This window comes from Hirundo rustica, chromosome 4, assembly GCF_015227805.2.
Source record: "Hirundo rustica isolate bHirRus1 chromosome 4, bHirRus1.pri.v3, whole genome shotgun sequence".
Classification (NCBI taxonomy): domain Eukaryota; kingdom Metazoa; phylum Chordata; class Aves; order Passeriformes; family Hirundinidae; genus Hirundo; species Hirundo rustica.
This window is the reverse complement of record NC_053453.1, coordinates 24,629,313-24,655,113: the sequence shown is the minus strand read 5'-3', so window position 1 is coordinate 24,655,113 and position 25,801 is coordinate 24,629,313. Positions and strand designations below refer to the sequence as shown.

At 43.5% G+C, this 25,801-nt stretch overlaps 2 protein-coding genes across 5 annotated transcripts in view; one reads left to right on the top strand and one right to left on the bottom strand.

Annotated features, from left to right (window-relative positions):
* Positions 1-3,393, top strand: part of ST7 (suppression of tumorigenicity 7) — a 141,193-nt gene extending 137,800 nt beyond the window's left edge. For all 4 annotated transcript variants that reach the window (XM_040061972.2, XM_040061971.2, XM_040061973.2 and 1 more), the window contains exon 15: positions 3,081-3,393. In XM_040061972.2, the coding sequence (XP_039917906.1) occupies positions 3,081-3,176 (96 nt within the window). In that variant the 3' untranslated portion in view covers positions 3,177-3,393. The remainder of the gene's footprint in view (positions 1-3,080) is intronic.
* A 5,666-nt stretch (positions 3,394-9,059) lies between these two features.
* Positions 9,060-25,172, bottom strand: WNT2 (Wnt family member 2). The gene is made up of 5 exons (XM_040062182.2): positions 25,046-25,172; positions 23,459-23,682; positions 20,233-20,510; positions 17,141-17,405; positions 9,060-10,279 (listed from the first exon to the last, which is right to left on the bottom strand). The coding sequence occupies exons 1-5, from the start codon at positions 25,123-25,125 to the stop codon at positions 10,050-10,052; spliced, it is 1,077 nt and encodes a 358-aa protein (XP_039918116.1). The 5' UTR covers positions 25,126-25,172; the 3' UTR covers positions 9,060-10,049.
* Between the last annotated feature and the right edge of the window lie 629 nt (positions 25,173-25,801).

Below are 25,801 nucleotides of genomic sequence, written 5' to 3'. Positions count from 1 at the left end.
AAAAATGTCCCACGTGCATGAGACTGAAGAAAATCGTGGCAGACATCTCTTTGAAATGCAGCTGTGTCAGGACAGAATAGAAAAGGTTGATTCTTCTCTTTTAGTTTTAGGGAAGATAATTTCCTAAGTAACTAATTCCCTAAATAGCTCAAAGATGAATGTGCTGTTTCTGTGGCTGTGTTCATGGAATTACATATTCCTGTCTGCTTGGTAGTCATTATGATGGTGCTATATTACATTGTGAAACTGTGCATGCATGCACATTATGTTGTACCTGGAAGTAAATTTTACTCTTCCATCATGAAATTGAAATAATCCAGTTCTACCTTGATAATTTGTCAGACTAAGTAACCTTAAATTAACAGTAGATCAGAACAGATTAGCATTTTCTCTTGGCTAGGAAGAAGCCTTTTCCTGGCTTGTGCTTTTCGTTTTTGCTGGTCTTTCTAACAAAAGGCTTATGGAAATCAATTAAGAAATCAATATAGGCAGAACAAATTTCTGATTACATGGCTTGGATAAAATTGCCAGGCCACTGTTGCTAGTATCGAATTTCTTTCTTTAGCATGCAGAAATTTAACAATACCTGGGAAGTCATTAAAAATATGTACGTGCAGGGTCTTTTGTAACATGGGTCTTATGTAACAATATGTCTTATGTCTTATGTAACAATAACAATATATCTTAAATAAAATTGAGAGATATATTAACACAGAGGTCACTATATAATTTGAGTCAACAGACATACCTAAAAGTGCACTGCCTAGTTAAATTTTTTAAAATGAGGCAAACTTCAGAAAGACTAATTTTTCTGATTTCATTCCTTTGTTTGCCTGAGATCACTCACATGATGTGTCTCAATATTTCTTGTGTGGTGGATGTGACCTCAGTTCAGCAGGTGAGTTTGCCCTGGGAAGTATTTCATGTGCTTGGACCTCTACAGATGCTGGGGCAGGGAACACGTGAATCCAATTACCAGGACCGTGCACTGAGTAGTCAGTTTCTCCATGAAAACACCAATCACACTGTGCAAAAACTTGGAAAGAGACTTCTACATATATATATATATATATATGAATCAAATGGCACTATTCAGAAGGTGCTACCAGAAAGCTGCTTTCTGCCAGCTTTGAAATATCCAGGCTGACTGTTTTCTTTTCAAACACCAAATAATAGAAAACAGGTTTCCTATCACCCCTTCTGCCACCCTGAATTCTGACTCTACTGCTGGTGCTTTTTTTGTTGTTGTTGTTGTTGTTTTGTTTTGTTTTGTTTTGTTTTAAATCTCTCTGGAAAAAGACAGAGTCAAAGGGAAGTGCAAAGCAGTTTAAAAAATCCCAGAACCAAACGCTAAGAAGCAGCCTCTGTGTGTATCATGCTGACTAAGCTCTCTTGGGTGCTTCCAACAAGCTGGATAGGCATCTGCTTCTGAGGAAAAGAGCACCAGGAGCATTCCAAAGGCCAGACAGCCCCAGCACAGAGACTATTTACATCACCTTGCACAAGAGAGTAGGCGGCATCCTCAACTTTTTGTCAGCAAAGGTGTTGCTTGGACTTTATGGAAGTCAGGTTTTGGTATCCATGAGTTAAAATGTATTTTGTAGACCAGTTGATTTTCCAGGTGTAGAAGAACTTGGCTTGTTTCAAGCTGCAGATAATTTGCTGAGTTTTTATAGAATACAATCAACTACTTGAGCAGCAAAATTCCAATGAATTGCAATAAAAGTCAGGCAAATTACTCTTATTTCATTGATTTAACCAGTATGTAATTTGCACTAGTTACAAAGCTGAGTTCTATTCAAGTAGATGTGACGGTACAAGCTTACCACATAAATCAAGTGCTGCTCAAATAGCAGATGATATCATCTGAAGAGCCTTTTGCATTTTCCAGAGTTAAAGGAACATATTTATTTTAGCACTTCAGAGCTTAACCTAGAGAGAATGCTTCTCCTTGGGCTAAGCCACTTGAAACAGAAAGAGCAGTCTCTAAGATTAGGTAAGTCAGTGTTTCATTGATTCAGCTGTGGCTCATGTTATACAGCTTGACCTTTAGCACCAGAACTGAAATATCTGTTCTGCTTCAGTTAGTTTTTCCTTCAACCTGTGCTTACGACAGAATGACATTACCGGAGGTGGTGTTACTTGGTTTTCCCATGATGCACAAGTTGTCCATGGTGTAGTGTCTGCATTGTTTGCAAACACATCCAAGAGGCAAAAAAAAAAAAGAATTGGAGTGTTTACTGTCGCCTTTAAAATGCATAAGCATCCTAAATGCTGTACTCTCTCATACACATGTAGGGCCCCAGCATAAGTGTATGTAATGTGTAGAGTTGAATTACAGGCAATGTAAATCATGGTTAATATGTTTTTCTCAAATGTATGAATAATTAATTAAAATTAATATGTATTTCAGTATGTATTTCAGGACTGCTCTGAATACCTGAGTTCTGCGACATGTAGCTGCCAGTATTTTTTCCTGTGATAAAACATTCTCCATCTTGATTTTTTTTCATATGCCTGTCTGAACACTAACATATTGAAGTCTCTTTGAATGTTATGTTCTGTAATATAGAGAGGGTGTTATGGTAAATTTTAGTTGGTGATGCAGAGTATGGTAGGATAAATTAGAGTTAGTGATGCCTCAGTGCAGATCTGTAGATAACTCTGAACCATTTTAAACCTGAATTTCAAGACATGCTTTTTGTCTCTATGAGGCGGTCTGGCAGACCCCTGTTGGGAAAAAGCCTCTCTCTGTCTTCAGTAGGTTTTGGTTGAGCTTTTAGTGGCTTCAGTATGAGCTTCAATCTGGGATGTGAGATGGTGTGAAAACTTCTGTAGTTCATCACTTTGATCTTTGTAAAAATGGGGCTCTTGTTTTCTTTACTGCAAAATCCAGAAATCTCCGTTATTTGCAAGCTTCAAGAATTTGAAAGTCTTTATGTGTGAATTATGTCATTTTTATAATGCTGGAGGATTTTACAGAAGAACACAGCAAGAATATCTTACATATTGGACAGCTTTCTCTTGAGATGTATTGTCTCCTGGATTTTGATCTGAATGCGTATCTGATTTCTTTGCAGTTTCTCAGCACCCTCTTTGCCCCTTTAAATTTTGTGATGGAAAAAGTAGAAAGTATCCTGCCCTCCAGCCTGTGGCACCAGCTGACAAGGATCTGAGGGAGCATGCCTGCTGACTGACTGCCATGACGTCTTCAACTTTTTGTTGACCACAAGAAAGCATGATAAAAAAGGGAAGCAGTTGTAAGACTTAAAAACTCTTCATGGATTGTCTGTTCTCATATAAAAACTGTTTTGTTGTACAAAATACATTGATGTTAGGTTCTATTATATTTTGCCTTCAGAAAAGAAAAAAAATAAACTTTTGTGCATTGTAGCATTGCTGTCTTTTGACTTTTTCAGAACACAGGTTCTACATTATGTTTTTTAAATGTGTGGTATCTGTTTCATCATAGCTGGGGTGTAGCTGCACATTCAGGTAATGAAACATACTAAGAATGGTACAATTAAACAACACCATCAGTGCCTTTTCCTCTGGAGTTCAGTGAGGGTGAGGCCTTCACTTCTGCAGTCTAGATGAGGCTTCTAGACAGTTAAAGCTCCTGCTTAAAGCGGCTGTTGGCTCTCCAGACAGTTTGGACGACACACTGGGCTTCTGATTCCCTTCTCTGCACACAGATCACTGTATCCTCATTTGAATTTTCAAGAAGCCCACATATTTGACAGATTTTCTTCACACCCCGGGTATTTCGGCTGCCTTCTGAAGGCTCATTAGCAAAATGGGTGTTAGCTCATGCACAATTAATAGCGAGGTTGGTGTTTCACTATTCGTGCTCACCTCAGGAAATCTTATCCTTGTGCTGTGACTGTTTAGACTAAGTATTCATTTATGACTTAGCCCACTGTCGATGGAAACTTCTGAGGCCAGCTCTAAAATGAAGATTTTGATCTGCAAGTTGAAGCAAGTAGCCCTCTCTGTCAAGAATTGAAAGTGCATTCTTACAGATGCCCCAAGGGTATTTTTTCCAGTTCACCTTCCAGATTAAGGAAGGATAACCCTGATGCAGTGGATCAAAAATGCCCCTTTACCATTTCAATGTTGTTCTTAAAATGCTGAGCAGTTTAAGGGACTGATGACTAGCAGATAACTTAGTTTATCAATGAGGAAATGAGTAAGCAGAAACAAAACTGCCAGTACTAGAACTGGTATAAAAGGAATAATATTGTTTCTTAACAATAGAAGATGCATTACGTTATTTTTTGTTCACGTGGTCACAGACACTTGAGTCTAGTAGAAGACAGATGTTTGTTCAAGTCAGCAAAAGTACCATGTAAACACTGCTGTGCTATGAGGTTAAAAAAGGGCAGCCCCACACCCGGAGAAATCAGCTGCGAGACTTGGGGAAGCCCCAAGGTCTAGAGGACCAGAGAGCCCCACAGACAAATGTTAGACCTTTTGAGGCTGTGGGGGGTTTCCATACAGGTTTATCATCTCTGGCTATTACTTCTGCAAAATTCACTGTAATGCTGAAATTAGTCTGGCTTGCAGTTAATGTAGGATGTGGCATCAGCTTAGAGGTAATGGATTGCTAGTGGATAAGCATGTAGAAGTATGAAATTGACCAATATTTGAGTTCTCCTTCTTTCATCTGAATTGCTAGAGCAGCCACAGAAAACACCCTCACAGCAGGTGCTGCTATGTATCTCCAGCTGAAAAACTAGGGATAACCATGTTGATTTGTTTGCCTCAAAACAACACTGTAAAAATTATTTAAGGCTGTTGAAAATCAGAAAGATCAGGCATAGGCAGCTCTTGTCCTGTGCTGTTTTGTATCACTTATTCCCAGCCACCTATACCCTACATTTAAAAAGAACAAATTGCTGTGATTCACAGTCGTAAATGTATTTGCATTTGCACACCAGTGCATATCTAGCTATATACAACTCTCCATGTTTGTCGGCAGCTGAGGTAGTAGTTTGGCCTTCTGTTTGAAGATACTATGATCTGTGTAGGAATTATTGTCTGTAATACTCTGATAAAAAGGAATGCTTAACTCCTGGAAGAATCACATCCTTTCCTTGAACTATGGGGAATATTTAGGAATTCAAAAATACCTTTATGCAATTTTATTTCTACTATTTCTAGTAAATTTCTCACTAATGGGCCATGGATTTTTTATCTAGAAAATCTCTCTTCAGTTATAATTCTAGGCATCTGGAAGACTAGGCAAATCAGACAGAAGGATTTTCTTTTTCATTGGGCAGACTTTATTGCCTTAGGCTTTGCTGCCTCTGACATGTTTCCTGTGAAGTTCAGTATGGCTTAGATCAAAAAGCAAACACAGCCCATGATTAAAATGATGGAGAGCCTCTGGCTTAGTGCAGAGATGAGCCTTGTGGAAATCTGGTTCAGATAATAACTCATCTTCAGATTTAGGGGTGGAGTAGGCTTTTTAATGCCAAATGTTAGCAGTTCCTGGGTTTTTTTTTCCTTAAAGACAACTTAATAGAACTTGTATGCACATTATCTCTTTACACTATAACCTGCATAGAACAAAAAAGGAGAGGATCCCCCCAGGAGTGTCAAGTCAAGCTGGCCCCCTTCTGTCCCTTCCTCCCACTGGATAGATTTACAGCTGCTCCCTGGCATAAACTGCACTCCAAGAGGGGAGTGCTACACCAAGGGGAGGGCTCCTGCCTTCTCTAGCTTTTGCCTTCTCCCTTTGATCATTTGATGTGTATACTGAACATAGAGACTGTTTTTTCAGAGCATGGAAGTCCTTACCCTAGCAGAACGGAGGAAAATTGTTAGAAGATTTGCCAAGTTGAAGAAACCTACAGAAGCTAAATATCCAAAGGAAGCTGCACCTCTTGCACAGCCACACACATCCCTTCACACCCAGTGTGGCTGTCACCCTGTGGTGGCCCTGAAACTCTCAGCGGCTCTAATTACAGCAGTTTCCAGCAGGGCTCCTGAGCAGCTCCCACCACAGACGGAGCTGTCAATGTATTGATTCTTAATGCATTTGGTTCTTTCTCACAAGAGATCTTAACTTTTTGAAGTTGCATCCATTTCTCCAGGCAAAGGAGCTGTTACACAAAAGAAACGACCCAAAATCACATTTGTGGTTACAGCCCATGAGCTGCCTCTGTCTTTCTCATTGTAATACAAGTTCATTTCTATAATTTGAAGTGGCAGGTAAAACCTGCAGGCTGTGACCATGTGACCACAGAACCACTTCTGCCCTTGAAGGCAGCCGCCACCTCCATGAAGCCCTTCCAAAGAGGGCAGGGCAAACTCCACAGAGAAGAGTGAGCGTTCGTACACTCTGTGCTGCCACACTGGAGTAAGAGCTGGTTTTTCTTAGCAAAAGCACTCTCCCCAGATCCAGATCTTCACTAACCCCTGAACATTGCTTTTCCCCTTCCCACCATACACTGAGCCCCACAAGAAGCTGGACATGAAGCCTGAAGGCAGGGACCAACAGCTGTGGTTTGAGTGTGCAGGCTGGATGCCCTTGAGCTGCTGTGCAGCGCAGTACCAGAAATGCAGCATTTTATTTCTAATTCATGTCTGCAAAGAAGTTAACACAGGGATGGGAGGCCGGGATGGGATGTACAAATTGGTTTTACATACTTTTCCAGGAAAAGAAAAAGCAGCAATCCAAGCTTCAATGCCCACATGCCTTGATGTACACCACCATTCCTAAGTCTTTTGTCATTTTCCATGTGGTAAAACAAAATTGAACGTTTTTTACAAGATCTCACCTATAACCACGCAACACACTTTTTAGGGTAAAGTTTGTTGAAAATAGAGGGAGGAAGCAATCTCAAAAAGCTTGGCAGGCTATCTGCATTTCAGGGTGCTGCTAGATCCTGAGTTCATGCAGCAAATTAAAGGGAACTCCCTCAAGAAAATTGGACTGTGTATTTAAAAAAATTATCCTACAACCTTTAGCCCCAGCTAACATCATCCTGACACTAAAATGTCTACCTAGAGACAGCTGTTTCCTCTTCATGACTAAATACATTAGTAAATTTATTCCATTGAACAAAACAACAGTATTATTTCATTTACCATGCCTATTTCTGTTTCTTCATTTTTGTTTCCTTTTCTTTCCCCCTCTTATATTCTTTGTTGGATTTACTGAAGATCATGGAGGGGCCTTTCCTAGCAGTATTTATGTCTCCGAGTGTGTTTTGCTTCTAAGAAATAGTAAAAGTTTCTGGGAGTGCATTTCTTTGTGGAAGAGGCAGCAGAAATCTTACAACTGTTAAGATGTCTACCTTGAGCTCTAAAAAAAAAATCCAAAAAACCCCATGAATACAGAAAAAACTGTCATCAAGTAAGTGGCCACCTCAGCACTTACCCAGTTGTTACGCTGTGAAATATTCTCGGTTTCCTCTGGTGAAGTGGTTTTGATGCAGGCATTGCATCACAGCTTATCGACACGGCACGTGCCCGAGATGGGAACATCGGCCTGCTGTGCACACCTGGGTGGGCTTGCTGCTGGACAGGGTGACAAAGGACACTGAAAAGGCCACGGGACTCAATGCCCCCCTCTTACTGATAAGACCAGCCTTCAGGAACCACAGGCCTCTGACCCAGAGGAAGGTTTGGAACAAGGAGATGTGCCATAGTGGAGGAGGACCATGTTGGGGAATACAAGTTAATACATTTTTAATACAGTGATTCCAAAGCACTTTATCTGGGACTACAGAATTCAGGTGAGTTGATTTTCTGAAATATTAAACAAATAACAGATTTAAGAAGAGATCTGATTTCATTACCCTTCATTCAACTACCTAGAACAAGTCCTCTTGTAAGAATGAATCTTTTTTTTCCAAAACATTGAAATATTTTCAGCTTTATTAAATACATAATCTTTTAGACTACCCAGGCTCCCTGAATCTTAAAAAAAAGGCTCTAAAAGGTTAAAAATTATTATACTGCTTTTAAATTCTTTAAGGCTTAAAGTATGATATTGCTAAGGCTATGAACTACATGTGGATTTAATTTCACAGTGAAATCCCAATAAAAATTCTCCTTGGAGCTCACCTTTAAATACAATTAGGAATGAAATTTTCCTTATCCAGCCCAGAGCCAGAATTGGCAGCAATGAAGAGGCCAGCAGTGTAACTGCTGAGCTGCCCGTGCGTACATAAATACACATTATACATACTGCACGTGCACAGACACGTGGGCAGGGCTGTTCCCACCAGCACTTGCTTTATAGACAGAACTGGGATTATTATTACCTCTAGCCATGATCATTTCCATATACACTGGCTGAAACATTATCGTATCGTCCAAATAAAGAACTTTCTGGAGCCTCCTAATCTTTTGACACCAGCTGTGCCTTTTGGAGATGAATAACCCATTTTAATGATACAAACCTTTTTGAAAGCCTTGCAGATGTAAATGGCTGCTCCCTCAAAACCACTTCATGCCAACCTCCCTTCTTTTTAAACTGTCTTTCAGGAAAGTTCCAAAAACAAAACATACCCAAAGTATTCACTTTATTGCCTTGGTTAGCTACTTGGATATTACTTTTTCCTGCACTGTTTGTACCTGCTAGGGTTCTTCCAGTCTATTTAATTTTCATATGGAAATTTTACCTTCATCTACAATGTGTTCTAACCCTCATTCAACCTCCTTTTCCTATGTTATTTTTTCATTACCTTGCCTGTCTCTACTCTTCATGGGTGTTTTTTCAGAGCCTTATTATACTTATTGGCACAGAACCCATTTTTCTCTTGGTCTTTGCCCTGAGGAGAGGCAGCTGGTCCCTCTCTGAACCAGTTCCTCTCCACCAAGGCTGCAATTTCTGGGCCTCATAATCCTGTACATCTTTACAGCAACTTGTTTTGTGCTGCTCCCAGCCCAGCATATGGACCTGGCACAACCCGTAACTGCCTCCATCACAAGCCCATACACTCTGAATCACAGGCATGTGGTTTTGCAGAAAATATGCAGAAAAAAAATCTAATTTGGATGTCCCCATCTGGTGGAAAGTATCATTTTTGAGCACATTTAATAGGTTTATTAACTTTAAAAGAACATAGAAGCTGATAACTTCTTCAGAATCCATGTCATTACTGAGGTATGGTATTTCCTTCTCCATCACTGTTCATAAATATTTTTCCACTATTGTGTATGTGAAAAAGAGGAAACCTTATCCTTAGGTAGTTGAGTGTCCTGTACCCAGCTTTCACTAGGGTGAGAAACCATCCTCTTCAATCCTTCAGGTCAGAAAAAAACCCCAGCTCCTCAGCAGTTAATATTAATTACTTTTTAAAAGCTTTTAGGGCAAGTTTTCACAAACATATAACTAAGACATTTGCTTTGACTCTAATAGTTCATCAAAGTGTTGTGGCTGAATTCATCTCCTGCAACTTCCTTTGTTTAGGCCACGGGCCAATTCCTGCCCCACAGGAAACCACTATGTGCTGATGGTGGCCAGGGTGGCCTCAGGTGGCCACCTTACTGGAAACTCCAGTCCACCAGGGATGAACAAACACCCTTCCACAACAGTTTTCACTAATCTGGCCACAAATTTTCTTTCATAGGGAAATCACCAACCAGTGCGCAGACTCCTGAGCCATTTGGTATCCAGGGCTCTCCTGTGACCTTCCCAAAATCCTTCAGAAGATGCTTGAGCAAGCCCAGCCTATGTGGTTGGTAGTGGTGATCTTGTAAAAGTGCCGTATTTTGTATCTCCTTGTGTTCCTGATGGCAAGAATGAAATGCCACAAGGATTCTGGAGGAGAGTTACATGGTGGTTGGAAGAGTCGTGGCATAAGTATGTCCTTCCAGAGCTGCATCGGTTTATGCAGAGTCAAGTCTGCAGCAACACCGTCATGCAGAAATGCAAAGTAAATGCTGCAGGGTTTATGTCAATTTTTCAGCAGCTTCTGTGCAATGAACAACAAAGGCAAAACAGGCATAAAAGTAAAAAAGACCTCTGATGCATTCCCTGCATGGACCAGGAAGGGGAAGGGCTGTGGTCCTCAGCATCAGTGGCCTGTGCGTCATGTCCGGGAAATCCAGCCAGCGCTCTTGGGCGCTTTGCAGGTGTGAATGTCCACCACTTCCAGGCAGTCCTGGCAGCGCACAGCGCAACACCAGTGGAATTTGCACTCGCATTTTGTCATCCTGCTGACGCGGGAGGTGTCGTAGCCTCTCCCACAGCACATCACTTCACAGCTGTCCATGCCACGGGACGTTTGGTTGCACACCCGACCAGCTGTCCCAAGGGACCCTGCAAAGGGAACGCAGCAAAGGTCAGGAGGCAGATTTTAAGGAAAGACAGCAAGCATATGAAAATAGGTATAGGAGACATAATTCGCGATGTATTTGATCCTTTAACATCTCATCAGCCAGGATTCAATATCAAACCAGAGAAATGCCTATAAAGGTAAAATTGCTCTTTTATTTCCCCTAGGAATCAGGCCTTAAGATGAGGAGGAATAAAATGGATTAAATACTTCAAGGGTCTCCCTGATTCTGTTAATATCGTCTCATTTTGCTTCATCGTCCCCTGGCACTTTCTTCCCCTCCAGAGGGCAGACACCCTTCCCAAGGCAGTCCTGGTCCCTGCACCCAGCCGCCCAGGTGGAGCAGCTTCATGGTGCTCAGGATCTCATGGGTTTCGCTGAGGAGCTCTGGGTTTGCTGGAGAGAGCTGGGAAGGAGAAGACCACAAAATCTGGTGGCAGTGAGGGACTCAGTAGGTAAAGTAACTGTGCTACAAGTGATTAAAATCTTGCAGAAGGGAGTGCAGAAGCACCTCAGGCATTTGGCATCTCGGCTGTGTCCACCCACAGGCCCCATCCCACCAGTTCAGGTGGCAGCTGAAGAGTTGCTGCTCTGTGTGCCTCTCATCACTGTGGGGTAACACCAAGAGTTCCTCTCCCCTTTCACGATGAGATTAGAAGAAACTAAATGATAGCCTTCTGTGGACAGAAAGAGGGAGAAGAACCATACCACACCTTGTCACGTTCTTGGAAACACTCAGGAGGAGTGGCTGAAATGCCTGTGCCTATATCCACAATGGCTCTGTAAGGCATTAGCCTGAACAGTGACTGCACCACATAGGAGCCACTGCTCATCTAACGCAAACTGATTTTAGAGTACAGTTTAGGATAGATACCACAGCTGCTGCCAGGTTATTACCACCAGTCTGAAAACTTCATAAAAATTAATTGCCTCATGCAATTTCCTATGTACTGCTATTATGAATCAAATGCAGGTATATAAAAAATTAACATTCTTCTGACATTTTCCACAGACCTGATTACAACTCCATTCTCTTCTTGGGCAAGGTGATATTCCCTAAGTAACAGCTGTGGTCAGTAAATTAACTGGAAATATTTTACAACGTGTATTTGCAGGTGCACACCGAACATGAACCATTTACCTTCTTAAGGAAAACAAATACATGCAAACGTTAATTAAAATTTGCATGAGCTAGGATAGCAAACCACTCTTAATTAATAAAAATGTAAACTGCAGTTAAATTGTAATTAATAATAATTTAAGCTGAATAAATTCCAATTTTCTTTTTTTTCTATGGTGAATTTATAGTTGTATGCACTGATGCTGCTGTCTCAAAGCAATTTATAACATACAAGTCTTCACTGTCTCTCCAAACCTTGCTGCCCCCCCAGCATCAGGAAAACTTCCTATTATATGGTGGCTGACCCCAAACCACTAATGTAATGAGGGATTTCAGGAACCAGACCCAAGTCATCTTCTCAAACTGTTTTTTTTTCATGGGACCGACACATGATCCAGGCTCTCAGCCACAGGGATGCAAATTTTCCTCCTTTTCATCAAATTTAGGACAGTTGTAACTGCTATCCTGGAGAAGTGCTTCAGCCCCTAGAACACATCTCAGCTTCCCTCCTGTGGCCTGGATTCCTGTATTTACTTAAATATTTAAATATTCATTGGGTGGAGATATCCACCTGGAGAGCTTCCCTATGGAGCGGCTGGGTCATGTCTGCTGCGGGCAGAGCAGAAGGGTGTTGGTGGCTCCAGCCCCATGGCTCAGCACAGGTGCCCGTGGCCGCCCATCCCGGAGCCGCTCGCCAGCTGCTGCCATTGGCTGAACCCCTGGCCCCAGCTCAGGGCTCCTGAGCTGCAAAGGTGCTGCTGCGCCAGCCAGGCAGAGGGAACTGGCAGAGGGGAGAGAAAACACACTGAATGGAGCCAGAAACAGGCTCCTGCACCTGCAGCCTGATAAATCCCAAATCTCCTTGGGGTTTGAGCCTGTTCATGCTGCTGCCTATCAACCAACACTCTGCCTAACATCCTTGGCGAGATGGCTGAACAGCACCTTAAAGTAAGCCTCCAATATTTGGAGGAGCATCTCAGTTGGCTGTAACAATCAGTGATGTGGTGCATCAGGCACACCCTGCACCAGGAAATCAGCAGTAACTCCTGCTCTTGGCCTACTATCCCGATAGCCAGCGCCAGCACCTGGATCCCCTGCAGGAAGGCCTGGGGAGGAGGGGTACCCCCAGCAGTGACCCATTTGGGCACACACTATTTCAACAAGCCCTCAGCCATGCAGCTCTCCCTGCTGAGCCAGCTGCACCAAGGCAACTGGCATAATGGGCATTGCAGCGATGCCAAGCGGCCTTTCCCAGATCTTTTCTTCAAGAATCACTCCATGATGGGGGAAGAGTGACTTCCAGTGACCCCCAGTGCCCCCAGTCTAGGCAAGGCTGGGGAGTCAGGGGGATGCAGAACTACATGATGTACCTGTGGTCCCACAGGAAGCTTGTGGCACAAAAAAAGCCAGATCCTGCCTCCCAGCCATCACACTCTACTCCATTCAGGATGCTGAGCAAACAGCTGTGATACCTGAATGTAAGCTCTGCTGTTTGTGTCAGCCCACAGCAATATGCACCACATCCCAGACTGTGCGAAATACAACCAAATTCACAGAAAGGATTATTAGACATTGGAATGGATTTCCCAGGGAGGGGGTTGAGTCACTGGCCCTGAAGGTGTTTAAGGAAAGAGTTGGTGTGGCACTTAGTGCATGATCTAGTTGACGCAGTGTTCGCTCAAGCTTGTGGCCCATGTGATTACCATTCTGTATCAGGAATTCAGTGGAGGAAAAGTGAAACTGCCCCCCACCTCGGCACAATTCCCAACCAGGAGCAGAGTGCGGCCATGTCATTTGACTCCTGGGGGTGAAGGAAAACCCCATGTTACTCCATATCAATCAGGAACTGCCCAGAAAGGTTTGATCACATTCCTCAGCTGAGGCACAAGTTAGTTTCCAAGTCAAATGTTCTTATTTCCAGACGTAAGGGGAAATCACACAAAGCAAAAGGACAACCTAAGCAGGTGCACCTGCATCAACAGGAGTTTTCCTGTTGCTTTCAACAGGAGTTTTGCCATCAGCTTCAAAACCAAAATTATTTCAGCCACTAACAGACAGTCAGAAACTGGTATCCTCTGATGTTGACCACCAAACATCAACATTTACTACACAACTAGGACAGGGGACTTTAATTATCCACAGATTGTGACAAAAGTGAAACCAAACTCATATAAAGGCTTAGGTTTTGAGCAAAACCAACCTTTTTTTAAAGTTCAAATAGCATTTTCAAAATCTCTGCAGCTTCTCTAGTGAGAAAGAAAATGAACAATAACCAGCAGTGAGAAGCCAGACAAGTTTTTGCACTCCTTGGCAGGCCCGAGTGCTGAAAGCAGCAGAAGACACGGCAGAAAATAAGGCAGAGCACTTACATCCTCAGCACTTACAAGGAAGGAGTAGGTTCTAACTTGTACAAAGTTTTTGTACAATCTTTGTTTTCATTTCAAATGTTGGAATTGCCATGCCTACATGCACTTTACCTGCCAAAACATCCACAACTTTTCATACTGCCAACTTCACAGCCTGTACATCAAGTCCTTTCTTCTCAGTTTGCACAGTTATTTTTGGAAGTCAACATGTGTTATGTTGAACAAATATTTTCTTTCCATTCTTAAAGGCCTAAATTGTATTTATTAGTATATAATGAGAGCTTTTTCCTTCTAGTTATATTGATAAAAACCTGGTGTCAAGCAACAACATTTATTATTAGACTTTCAGACACACAGAGAAAAAAAACCAGTGCAAAACCAGTGAAATCCCCAACTCTAGTTTCCTCCAAGTGTTCTTGGAGAAAAAATAATTAAAGGAAATGTTCACAGAAAAGTAGCTCTGAAGCTACTGGATCTTATGGACAACACCCAGTACAGAAGGGCTGGAGAGAACAAGCACTACATGCTGGAGACAGATTTGTCTGGAGGGGCTGGAATTTCCCAGGCCAGCACTGAAGAGATGGCCACGTGTTCATAAAAACAACAGTTTACATAGGAAGATTTTTAAAAGCTCTTTAGGGTGCTCTAGCTCTGTTTCTATCAAATTTTGTGTATGAAATTGTGAGCAAAAATTATTTCAACAGAGTTATGTGTGCAGGGTTAAATGAATTCTGAACACTTCTGAAAAATCTTCATTTGGTTCCTTCGTGAAATCTTAAGGCAAGGAAAGAGGAGGTTGGTCAGGTTATTATATTATCTTGCTATTGAGTTACTATTAATGATTTCCCATATTACATCCCTCCTGAAATCAATTATTCCTCTTTTCCTTTCTAGAGAAAAAACAAAAACAAAAAAAACCCCAAAAATACCCAAACAAACCACATTTCACGGTGTTCCATGAATGTATGTCCAGCTGCCCCCTCAGACAGAATGCCAGACACAGGGTGGAAGTTCCAGAGGGGGAAGAGAAGGTATCTGTTTTTTTCCTGGGTAGATTGCTGATGGCAGAATCCTTGAGCACTTTTTAGGGGTTCACTAGTTCCTATGTGTTAGCACAATCAAGCCCCAGAGGACACTGGCTTGGACACTTTACAGTTTGTGAAGTTATCTCCTGGTCAAGTCATGATGCTTTATAAGGTTCGCTCTGTGAATGCTTCATTCAGCTCCAATACTAACCAACCCCCAGATAATTATTTTTTTCCCTGAAGCATTAAATCACTTGAATTCCCTGGAGAATGAAAGGCAGAACTGTATTCAAGGACATACATTGTGGTATTAGATTCAGCTGACATTGAGATGCTCCCCACCTATTTTCAAACTCAGACTTCCATAATCACATTCCATTTGCAGTCATTTAACAGGGCTTGCACTCTGCAGTGCTCAAACCAAAAAATGGAAAAAAAGAAAGAAAAAAAAAAAAGTGGTGCAGCTGCCAAAATCACCTCCCTCAAAGCCAGACCACATTTTGTATGTGTGGTTCTTTCTTTGCCTCCATGCAAGCAGCAGGGCATCCCACATCCCATCAAAGGTTTACTGCAGTTCTCTAAAAATATGCTCTTCCAAACAGCCACATTCTCTGAATTCTGGGCAGCAAAGAAACACCACCTCAGCTGCAGTCTTATATTGAGCTGAGGCCAAAGAACATGTCAGACTTTGCCATCTCTGGGCAGGCTTGTCAGTGTCTGGTAAATGCACATAATACACCGTGGTGAAAAACGCCCACTCTCCTCCCCAACAGCAAGACTAACAGATGAGATTAGGCTTAGTACGAAGAGATTATTAAATGACTTTTTAACATAGAATCGGGATAGTTCTTCCTCCAGGGGAAAAGAAACCATGTTTTTTTACAATGAACGAGGCAACATCAAGAGATAAATGTTTTGAAAAAATTCCTAGTCTGCAAAATTAATCTCTGCATGATGCCACAATATGCCCATTTATTCACTTGGATTAGACAGCATCAGCCACTATTCAAGGAATGGTATGTGCTTGTGCAGGTAATAAACATCACCTGCCAAAATAATAAAAAACATTTAAAAATTATGTTGATGACTCCACTAACCATAAACACAGTACAATGTAATTGTACTGGATGAAATTCTGGGTTCATTGAAGTCAATAGTACATGATCAGGAATTCACATATTGTTCTTATTTAAGTACAGCTATTTTGCAATGTTTATTCCAAGCAAACTTGGACTGTAAACATGCAGCAGTGCCAAAAGGAGATGAGCTGCATTGCTATCCAGATACTTATGGATTTGTCATAGGGGTTGCAATCTGGTCCGTTATACAACCTACTAATTAGTTCCACAACTTCTCTCATACATTACTCAATCTTCCTCTCTTTTCCAGATTTCTGGTTTTCTAGTTGCCAGTTTTTAATTGCCACAACAGGAAATATTATACGTGGGTCAAGAGCCATTACCAGGATTCCTGGTGCTTGGCAATGCCTTGAATTCTGTAACACTGCTAAGTGGGTCTCTATCCAGTCTCTGAAGCAGGAAAATCCAGTGTTAATAGCAGCACCAACACTTTATCTCTTCCCACGGGGGCTGGCACAACTCTTCAGAAAATGTGATGGTTGTCATGGACAGAGCCAACACTGCCTCGTAAAGAGGAACAAACACCTGTGTCACTCAGCCGAGTGTGCTGTGTCCCCCCAGTCTCTACTCTTTCATCCACCTGCACTCCTCCAGCTGCCTCATCCCACATTACCCACAGCTGCCTTGACTGGTGCAAGCAGGGTTGGATTGCCACAAGCTGTACCTCCCGCCTTACATGGGGACAGGCTGGAACTGGGTCCAGTCGCAGTGAGCTGTTAGAACGTGCAGATAAAGGAGGGCACCGCAGTGGCAGCATAACAACGTGGAAAGGAAGCAGTGCAACAAGAGGTGACATCACAAGGACATCACAGGACTTGGGGCAGCTCTGGAGTGGACTATGTGGCACAGAAGTGAGTGTGGCTGTGCGCACTATGGACCTCCAGAGCACAACTCAACCCTATACTGAAAGCAGCTTTGCCTTACAGCATCTCGAGGGCCCCATAGCATCTGGCAGAAACTGTTGAATTATATTAGAACAACTGGCTTTTGTACACCTACAGACATCACAGAACTACTGTTCTTTTACTGAGTCCTTCTAAAACATCTTCCTTCCTGTTTCCTGCTGCTTACATGCATGGATTTTAATATATATATATATATAACACACACACAGAGTCACTAAAATTATAATTTTTGACCTTTGAAGTACAAACGTCTTAAATAAAAGCATTCATGTGTAATAATAGAAGCTTACCTACATCCCTGTCCCTGATACAGTAGTCTGGAGAGCTCTCAAAGTACACCAGGTCATTCTTAGTTGGCTTCTTAAATTTCTTATTAGCCACAGTGAAACCCGTGCCATCTTGATTCATGACCACCTGAATTGCTCCATTGTATTTCTTCCACAGATAATCTCCTGTTTTCCTAAAGTCTGCCATGGCCAGCCAGCAGGTCCTTAGAGTGCACGATCCACTCACACCGTGACATTTGCACTCCTGTTTCAAAAACCGCTTCACGGCCTGTTTAGAAATGCACAGGTAAATATAAATGTACACAGGTAAAACAAAGTGTAATTAATTGCTTCTCAGCCCTTTTCCATCCATCCTGTAGTGCCAGGCCTGCTATGGGTCTCCAAATTACGGTCTGTAGTGACACCCACTGGTAGCATCAAGTCATCCCCATGTGGTTGGTCTGCTCTGGTTTCTTGACTCACCGTACACACAATCCTGTGGCTGGTGGGCTTACCCTCCTGCTCCTGCCAGCCAGCCCAAGGATCGATGTGGTCTGCAGTGCTAGGACACACACTGCAGAGGAGGGAACTATCAGAAATGGCCAGAGTCATTCAGCCCCTTGGGAGGTGAGAGTGCCCCCATTCCCCACTGTTCCAGCTGCAGGATTGCCGTGCTGACCCTCTCCGGCTCATCTTCATGAAGTTGCCCTTTACCCTGAACAGCGTTTCAAATATTGCCCAGAAATTCATAGGCATTTCATATTGAAATGATTTTTTAAAAGACGGTGTAAAGCATTGTACCTGTGTTAGGCATCAGACCTATGCAGGATTTTAATATACAGTATATACTTAAAATGTTTATACAGCTTTTAACAAGCATTTTAGAATAAGACCTTCATTAGGTTTAGTTTGCATTGGAGAGATCACCCTTATCATTAATTTAACATCTGGATAGCATTAAAGTCATTTCAGCTTAATCTCAGATATTTAAGCTATCTGTATGATGTTGGAAAACAACAGATGGATTCATAGAAAGTAAATAATTAATTCCTGATTATGTAGATATGGATATTTGATCTATAAACATTATGCCTTAAGGGTTCATGAAATATGAACTTTTCAGAGTTTGTACAAGAGGAATGTCGTCATGGGAAGAAGGTAAGAGAGAGGAAAGCTCCATAATTAGCAGTGAGAATGATGCACACCAAAGCAGCCCTTTTCAGTCAAGCACTTTGTAATAAAGTGAGAATGTATTATAAAACCAAAGGACTTTTAATTTTCTTTCCAACTTGTAAATGATATGACTACTTCAAAGAAGTCTCTGGCATCCCCACAGCCCACCTTCATTGACATATCACAAATCTGGGATTTAAGTAGATGCTTGGTTTTAATTATCTGAGCAGAAGTCCATTTAACTACTTGTATGTTTAAAACAACTTCCTGGAATAGTGGAAGAAGCATATAGGAATGCAGGTCTTTTTTTGTCAGTGATGTTCCTATACTGCTATAATTCATATGGGAATATTATAAATATTTGTTCTATTTATTTTTTAAATTAACACAGTTGGAATAGTCTAGTTTTAAAAGAAATCTATCAACACCCTTTCTTAGGGCAAGACAAAAAGAAGGGCACAGATGGTCTCACCCAGGTTAAAATGCCAGGCTTGTGGACAGTTGGGGTGGTGAGATTCCCGCAAAGCTAAACCTACACTACTGCACTGTGAATACAAAACAGTGTCTCTGCCCATAAAGTAGGTCCTAGAGCATATGAGAACATATTTATTACTTTTAATTTAATATATTTATTAAAATATCTTGATCTTTTTCTAAAAATCTACCTTACCAATACTACCTTAGTATCTGGCAGAGGTGTTTTCTAAAACTTAAAAATAATAAGATGCTCAAATACTACAGAAAGTACTTCCCATCATGGAACTTATTTGCCACTGAAAAAAATCTTTGTTTGTGTTGTAGACTTCAGCCTCTTTTGGACAGTAACAGAAACAGGACCATGGTACTGCATGGGCTTATCACTGATCTGAATAGCCTCGTCTGCCTAGATTACACATTAATTACACCTGCTGGCAATAAACTGGTGGAGGAAAGACACTGAAGAACAAAAATTTTTCAGGAAGGTCATCTACTTGCTGTACAAAAAAAGATCAGAATACAAACAACTTAATTCCTACTAAATATACATTAAGGAAAACCAAAGACACAAAAAGTCTCTACAAATAATTCCAGAAGTGCTTGGTCTAGCACAATAAAACATTATTTTCTGTATTATTTCAGATGCCATGGGAGCAGCAAATTTTTAACAGGTCTTAAATAATGAAACAGCATATTTCAGTTCCATGCACTTTTCTTACTTTTTATAACTACCACCACAAAATGTTAGTGCAGATATTTCTCAGCCCTTGTACCAGAGGTGGGCAATATGCTTGGCAATTGCTCCTTCTACTCACCCACAAGATGAAAGTAAAGACTCTTCTGGTTGAAATTCAGGAATGGTATTTTCATACAATGTTTAGAAAAGGGGTTGCAGGTCATGCTCCAAGGCCATTGACCTTTTGGAGGGACATGAATTTTGGATTTATTTTCTTTAAAAGTGAACTAATTACCTTTTATGTCTGCTCACTTTGTGATTAAGTTTACCATACACATACAGAAATGGACAGAATGGGTTTTTTTCTTGAGAGTTAATTCTGAATTTGTTCTTTGTCAAGCCTGTTCTTCAGTATGATCTTCAGCCTCTCTTAGAAATTTGTATTCTGTATTAACCAAAAATAAAACTCCTGCTTTTATAAGAATTAGGCTCACAACAAAACCTCCATCCAAACTGATCCTGCAGCTTAGACTTCTGCTTAACTTATCACACAAGGAGTGACTGAAGTGACTCCAACAGGAATACTGTTAGGCAGTTGAATTCAGTCTGTTTGTAGATGTCTGTCACATTGAACCTCCAGGAGAGATAGAAACAGAAGCTCAGGCTCCTGCTCTTCCCATATTTCTTCACAACTGCTGGGACCAGACAGCAAGAGCCAAGCATTAACTGCCCCAAGACACAAGAGACTTGTCTAAGAACATCTCTAGGCATCTACTGGATGGACACCCACCTTCCTTCCAGCTCTGTTGTTGTGAAGGTTCATCAGCGCCCTGGCATCTTTTCCTTTCCGTTCTTTGGCATCCACAAAGGCTCTGGCAAATTTAATGCCATAGTCAATGTTATCACTGCAGCCACCCCAGTCAAAATGACCCTTGCTGTCCTTGGCAGGGCCTTTCTTCTTGGGATCACAGGAGCAGGATTTCAGCTCCCCTTGGCTACATGCCCTGGTGATGGCAAAAACAACTCCAGCAGAGGAGATGGCGTGTACAAAAGCAGACTCTCGACTACCTGAAACAAAAAATACTGCTTTAAATATCACTGGGGTAGCTATTCTGAGTGGCTATCCTATATCCAGACAGTTAGCCTGGACTTTTTTGCAGAGCAAAAGATAAACTAGGCTGAAATCACACAAATACACATTCCCTGGAGCCAGAATTAGTCATGGCTTAAACTTGGACCCCTCCCTGGTAAAAGCTCATCAATATAGTGTTAGAGTTGGAAAACATTAAACATTTGCTTCTGATATTGATTAATATACTTCCATGGATCAGTTGTTCTGTACAGATATGTGAATAGGACAGCTGGTATTCCTATCATATTTCATGAATTTAGAAAAATATATGAAGTGCTATTTGAGAGATAAGTTTAAGAAATTATTAAACAGGGACACTAAAACAGCATGTACATTGCAAAATACTGCAAGGACCTCTTGAAACTAGATTTTCCTCTCCTGAAGCTCTTGGAATAGACTTTCCTGCTTAAAACATGATAGGGAGGAAACTTGGGAGTTATTTTCTGAAAACTAAGTTAATATAAGGTTTTCTGCCTAGAATCTAGCCTGTAACCGTAATTCATACAAGTAAGTTCCATTAAATCAATGGCACCGCTTGTGTCATGCTTGAGGCAGGATTTGGTCTGGCAGCTGTGACTTCTGCATGCCAGCTGCTCTGGCAGCTTTACCATCTCCTAATCAAGGTACCTTACTATACCAAAGATCATCTGAATTTCTAGTCTGTGCCTACTCATAGGTGATTAGGTACATATTTCAATGTAATAACTGCTAATTCTTGTAAACAAAAGTAACTGTTTACAATACAGAGCTACATTACATTGCCACAGATCTATTTATAGTAATGGAATATTTTCCTACTTTTGAAGTTTTTAGCATAGGAAGAATGACAAATAGATTTTTGTGTAATATCTAAGACAGCTTGCAGTGAGAGAGACCACTTTGCAGGGCTTGTAAACCTTAAGTAATGTCAGCACAGTAAAAGAGGACCCCAAAGACAAATGTTAACTTTTTTTGTAGAGGCAGAATTACACCATAGAACTTATTTAGCATTTCAATTGCAGCAGCACCAATATGCTTAACTTACAAATGGACCCTGAACTTCTACATGCTGTGTGTTTTGCAAATGGCAGCTAAAAGCTTACAAAAGGACTGGGCAAACCATGCCTTCCCTACACTGCCTTCAAAATCAGGCAGAAGTTACCATGGCTTGTAACAAATTATGCTCTTTTGAAGACATTATTTAGAAATATCAAAAATTTGTAAAGTGTTAATTAAAAAGAAACACTCAATATTGTTGGAATAGAAAAGGTTTTTTGAGTTTATTGAACTAATCAATTTTATTAGAGCACTATCAAGCTACATATCCATGGCAATCATAGCCTAATCAGGCTCAGTACAGAGCTCAGAAGCCTGATGCTGTCATTCCCTCACATGAGCCAACAGCGAAAACTTCACTTTTGGAAAAACTGCATTTTTACTTTTTTTTTTATAAAATAGCCTCATCATTATTAGGCTATGTTCTGCCAGGCGTGTTTTCCTGAATATCAGACAAACCTCACTGAAAATGAGCCTATGGGTGACCTTACTAGTTACTCACAAATAATTGCTAAGGGAACACGAAGCTGGTTACAGGAAACAATGCTTACCAGCAGCAGAACCTAGCACGGGATGAAAATCCCCCTGCTTGGGTCAGCATGCCCAGTGTCTACCATGTTCCTCTCGGTCTCCACCAGTGAGGCAATGGCCCCAGGGTACTTTTCCTACTCCCCTCCTTGCAGATGCCACACTGGTCACAGCTTAGAATGATGCCAGGGATATTCCAGGGACACAAGTGCCAGGGCAGGGTCAGCTGCCCTGGCTGCACCCAGGGAAGGCCATGCGCACAGGGTGTGGCACTTAGCGAAAAGAGCTGCACTTACTAAGCATCTCAGCACGTTTATCCCTCGGGTAGGGACATTCGGACACACTAACAAATCCCAGCCATTTCTTTGTGTCAAAAGGGCCACATCTTAGATTTGAAGACTCACCAGATGCCTTACTCTGACTTTTAGATGACAACACCACCCTGTTTAACCATCCTCCCTCAGGGTGGGAAGCACAACGTAGTCCTCAGTTGCTCAGGGTCTGCACAAGCCTGGCTCACCTCTATCAGATGTGCGTGCCCTGCCTCTCTCCCCCCGGAGCCTGACCTGGAATGTCGCAGTGCCTGGAGGGCAGTGCTGCCCCTGCACGGGCGCAGACCCCTGCCCCCGCAGACAGCACAGCCCGGAGGGACTGTGCTGCGCTTTCCCGGCCAAAGGCTCCAGCGGGGATCGGCCTGCAGGAGCGATTGCCGTCTGCCATCCCAGCGCACTAGGCTCCTGTTTGCACTTGAGCTGCCCCTTTCAGCAGGCCCCATCCCGGGTATTGGTATCCTGAGGCTGGGCTGTGACGGAAAGTCTTCTGTCCTGCTGCCACATTCTGATGCCTTAATTTCCCTGCAGGCCGTAATATGTGGGTTTGATATCCATTGTGCACAAAAAAAAAAAAAAAAGTCAAGTCGGGCACTGCAGAGCCAGCTCCTAATATGCCAAAGCCTCACATTGTCTCCCTGATTTGATACAGGTTTTTGAGCAATACAAACCTTCACGTTATCATATATGCTGTTCTGCTGTCTGTGAGACCCTGAAATAACTTTGCACGTCCTCTTCCTTTCCTCCTGAAATGTAAACCAACCTTCACCCCTGCTAAGACCAAGGATACAGGAGGATGGCCACCGCTTCTCATCGTTCCCGTACACTGCCCACGGGGTGCCAGCCCTAAACCAGTCCCCGTTATCCTTAGGAGGAACACTTGTACCCCCTCCGACTCTCCAACCTCCCCTTTCACCCTCGGCCCGTGGGCGCGGAGGCTGCAGGCCCCACCCGAGCCCCTCCCTCACGGCGGCGCGGCCCGCGGGACTCACTGCGCAGCAGGACGCGGCCGAGGAGGCGCTGCCCCCGCTCCAGGGCGTTGCAGTCCCAGCGGTGCCGGCGGAACTGGTGCTGGCACTCGGCCGTCCAGGCGGCCACGCCGCGGCCGATGGAGAGCATCGCGTCGGGGTGCCGCCGGCACAGCTGCCGCTGCCGGCTCACCAGGCCCGGCACGTTGTCGCACATGACCCGCGACGAGCCCACGGCGCCCATGTACCTGCGGGAGGGAAGGGGCAGGGCAGCAGCGGGGCCCGCGCCGACCCCCGTGCACCGACTCCGAGGGAAGGAGGGTCCTCAGCGCCCCGGAGCCTTCCTCGGGCGGGTCCCGAGCTGCAGCTACCTCTGCCTTTTTGGTGGAAATCCTTTACAATTAGTCATCGACCCTGTGTTTTTTTAATAATGTGAAGCATTGAGGAGAACCCCAAGCCCCGCTATTGCAGCTCCGTGCAGTACTTAAAAAAAAAGAACCTTGAAAAAATTAAATTACATCATCTGTATCCAGATGTTCTCTATTAGTCCTGAAACGTTTCGAAAGGTACCTTTCATAAAATCCAAACTTCTATAGGTGTTTTTTGAAGGGATCAAACAGAAGAAAAAAATTTTTTTTTGGATTTTCATTATTTATACGATCATAACATCGTTAAAGCTGTGACTTACAAAAAAATATATAGTTAAGCGGCATTTAGAAGACACCATGACAAAAAGCCATTACAATAAATAACGTTTATATGACTAAGGACACAGATAGTAATTTTATTGAAACATGCTCAGTCCGATAAACCGGGCTTTGATCGCGCATCAGCCAGAGTCAAGGTTAAATGTGTTCCCCAGGATTACAAGGAGGGCTTTAACTCCTCTCCTACACCAAGACTTTCCAGTCTGGGCCTGGTTGGGGTTCCCCAGTTTGAGGGGTAGGTTTATGTTTCCATTCTAAGGCGTTTTGCAGCGAGCTGCCTGAGACGCCCCACACCGACATCAACTATCACTTGAGGCCAGGCCCTGCGCTTCCCGCAGGGCTCTCAGCCGTCTGCCCTCGCAGTTCAGCGAGGAGAAACTGTGAAGGAGGGAGGGGCGGAGGAGGGCGAGGAAGAAGGAAAAAATAAATTAATAATAAAAAGTAGCGCCGCTGTAGCCAATTCCCAGCGCCGCCGGGGCGCGGAGGGGCGGCTGCCAGCAGCAGCGCTTCGCCCGCGCCCCTCAGGCGCATTCCCCTCCCGCCTCCCTGCCCTCCTCCCGCTCCCCCCGCGGCCCCGGGCAGCGCCGGCCGGGCGGTGCCCGCTGCCCTCGCCGGGCCCGGTGCCCCCGCACCGCTGCCGAAAGCCGGGGTAACCCCCGCGGTTGCACTGTGCTTATGCGGAGAAGGTCGAAGAGCGGGTACGGGGTGTGGAAAGAGGTGCCGGGACCGGTCTAAATCCGCTCGCTTTAAGGCCGGGCTTTCTGGACCGGAGCAGCTGGCAGCAGCGAGCTCCGTTTCTGCGAGACTAAGAGGGAGCGGCTTCCCCCACCTCCCCTAATTCACAATTAATCCGACCCCACCTTCCCCAAGAGCAAATAAAAATTTCTGGAATTGCACAGCTTACCACCATGAGGAGGTGACCGGTGGGGTCGCCCAGATTAAGACCAAGGGAAGAGACCACCAGATCCCAGGGAGAAAGTTCATGTTAGAAACGCTTCGGTCCACATCAGGTCAGTTGCGGGGGGCAGAGGAAATCCCATGGAGCAACAGCGACGAGCGGGGGCAAAGGCACCTTGAGGGCTACTTCTTTCCCGTGGGCCAAGCACCTTCGCATCCCCACGCACGATGGCGGGGCTTACTGATCCCCTGCCGGGGTGCAGGGGATGCTGGTTGGTGCATCGCTCTGGATTCCCCTCGGCTCGCCCTGCATCAAATCCCTCAGGACTTGGAGTTCAGCCCCGCTCCCATCCTTCATCTTTGCCCCGATCCAGCTCTTCCCTGCAGTCACGGCAAAACTGAGGGGCTGGTGTGGGCTGCTCTCAGACTGGGTGGGTTCTGCTTTGGTTGGTGTTTTTTTTCCTCTGAAACTCTGATGGATGAAATGATGTCAAGAGACACTGGGGGAAGAGGAGGAGGTAACACCTCTGATTAGGCAAGGAATCCCGAGGAGCCAGTTGCTTTCCAATAACGCTACAAGCAGACAGTGAGTTCAAACCCGCCAGCAGACGCTACACGACCCGCTGCGGCGCCGGCGGCAGCCCCAGCAGACTGGCAGCACTTGGCACCTCTCGGGGTTTGGCACGACGGCAATTCACGCCTCGGTACACGTACTGGCGAACACCGAGAACGGAGCGATGGCAGAGGAGCAGCAGATAACCAG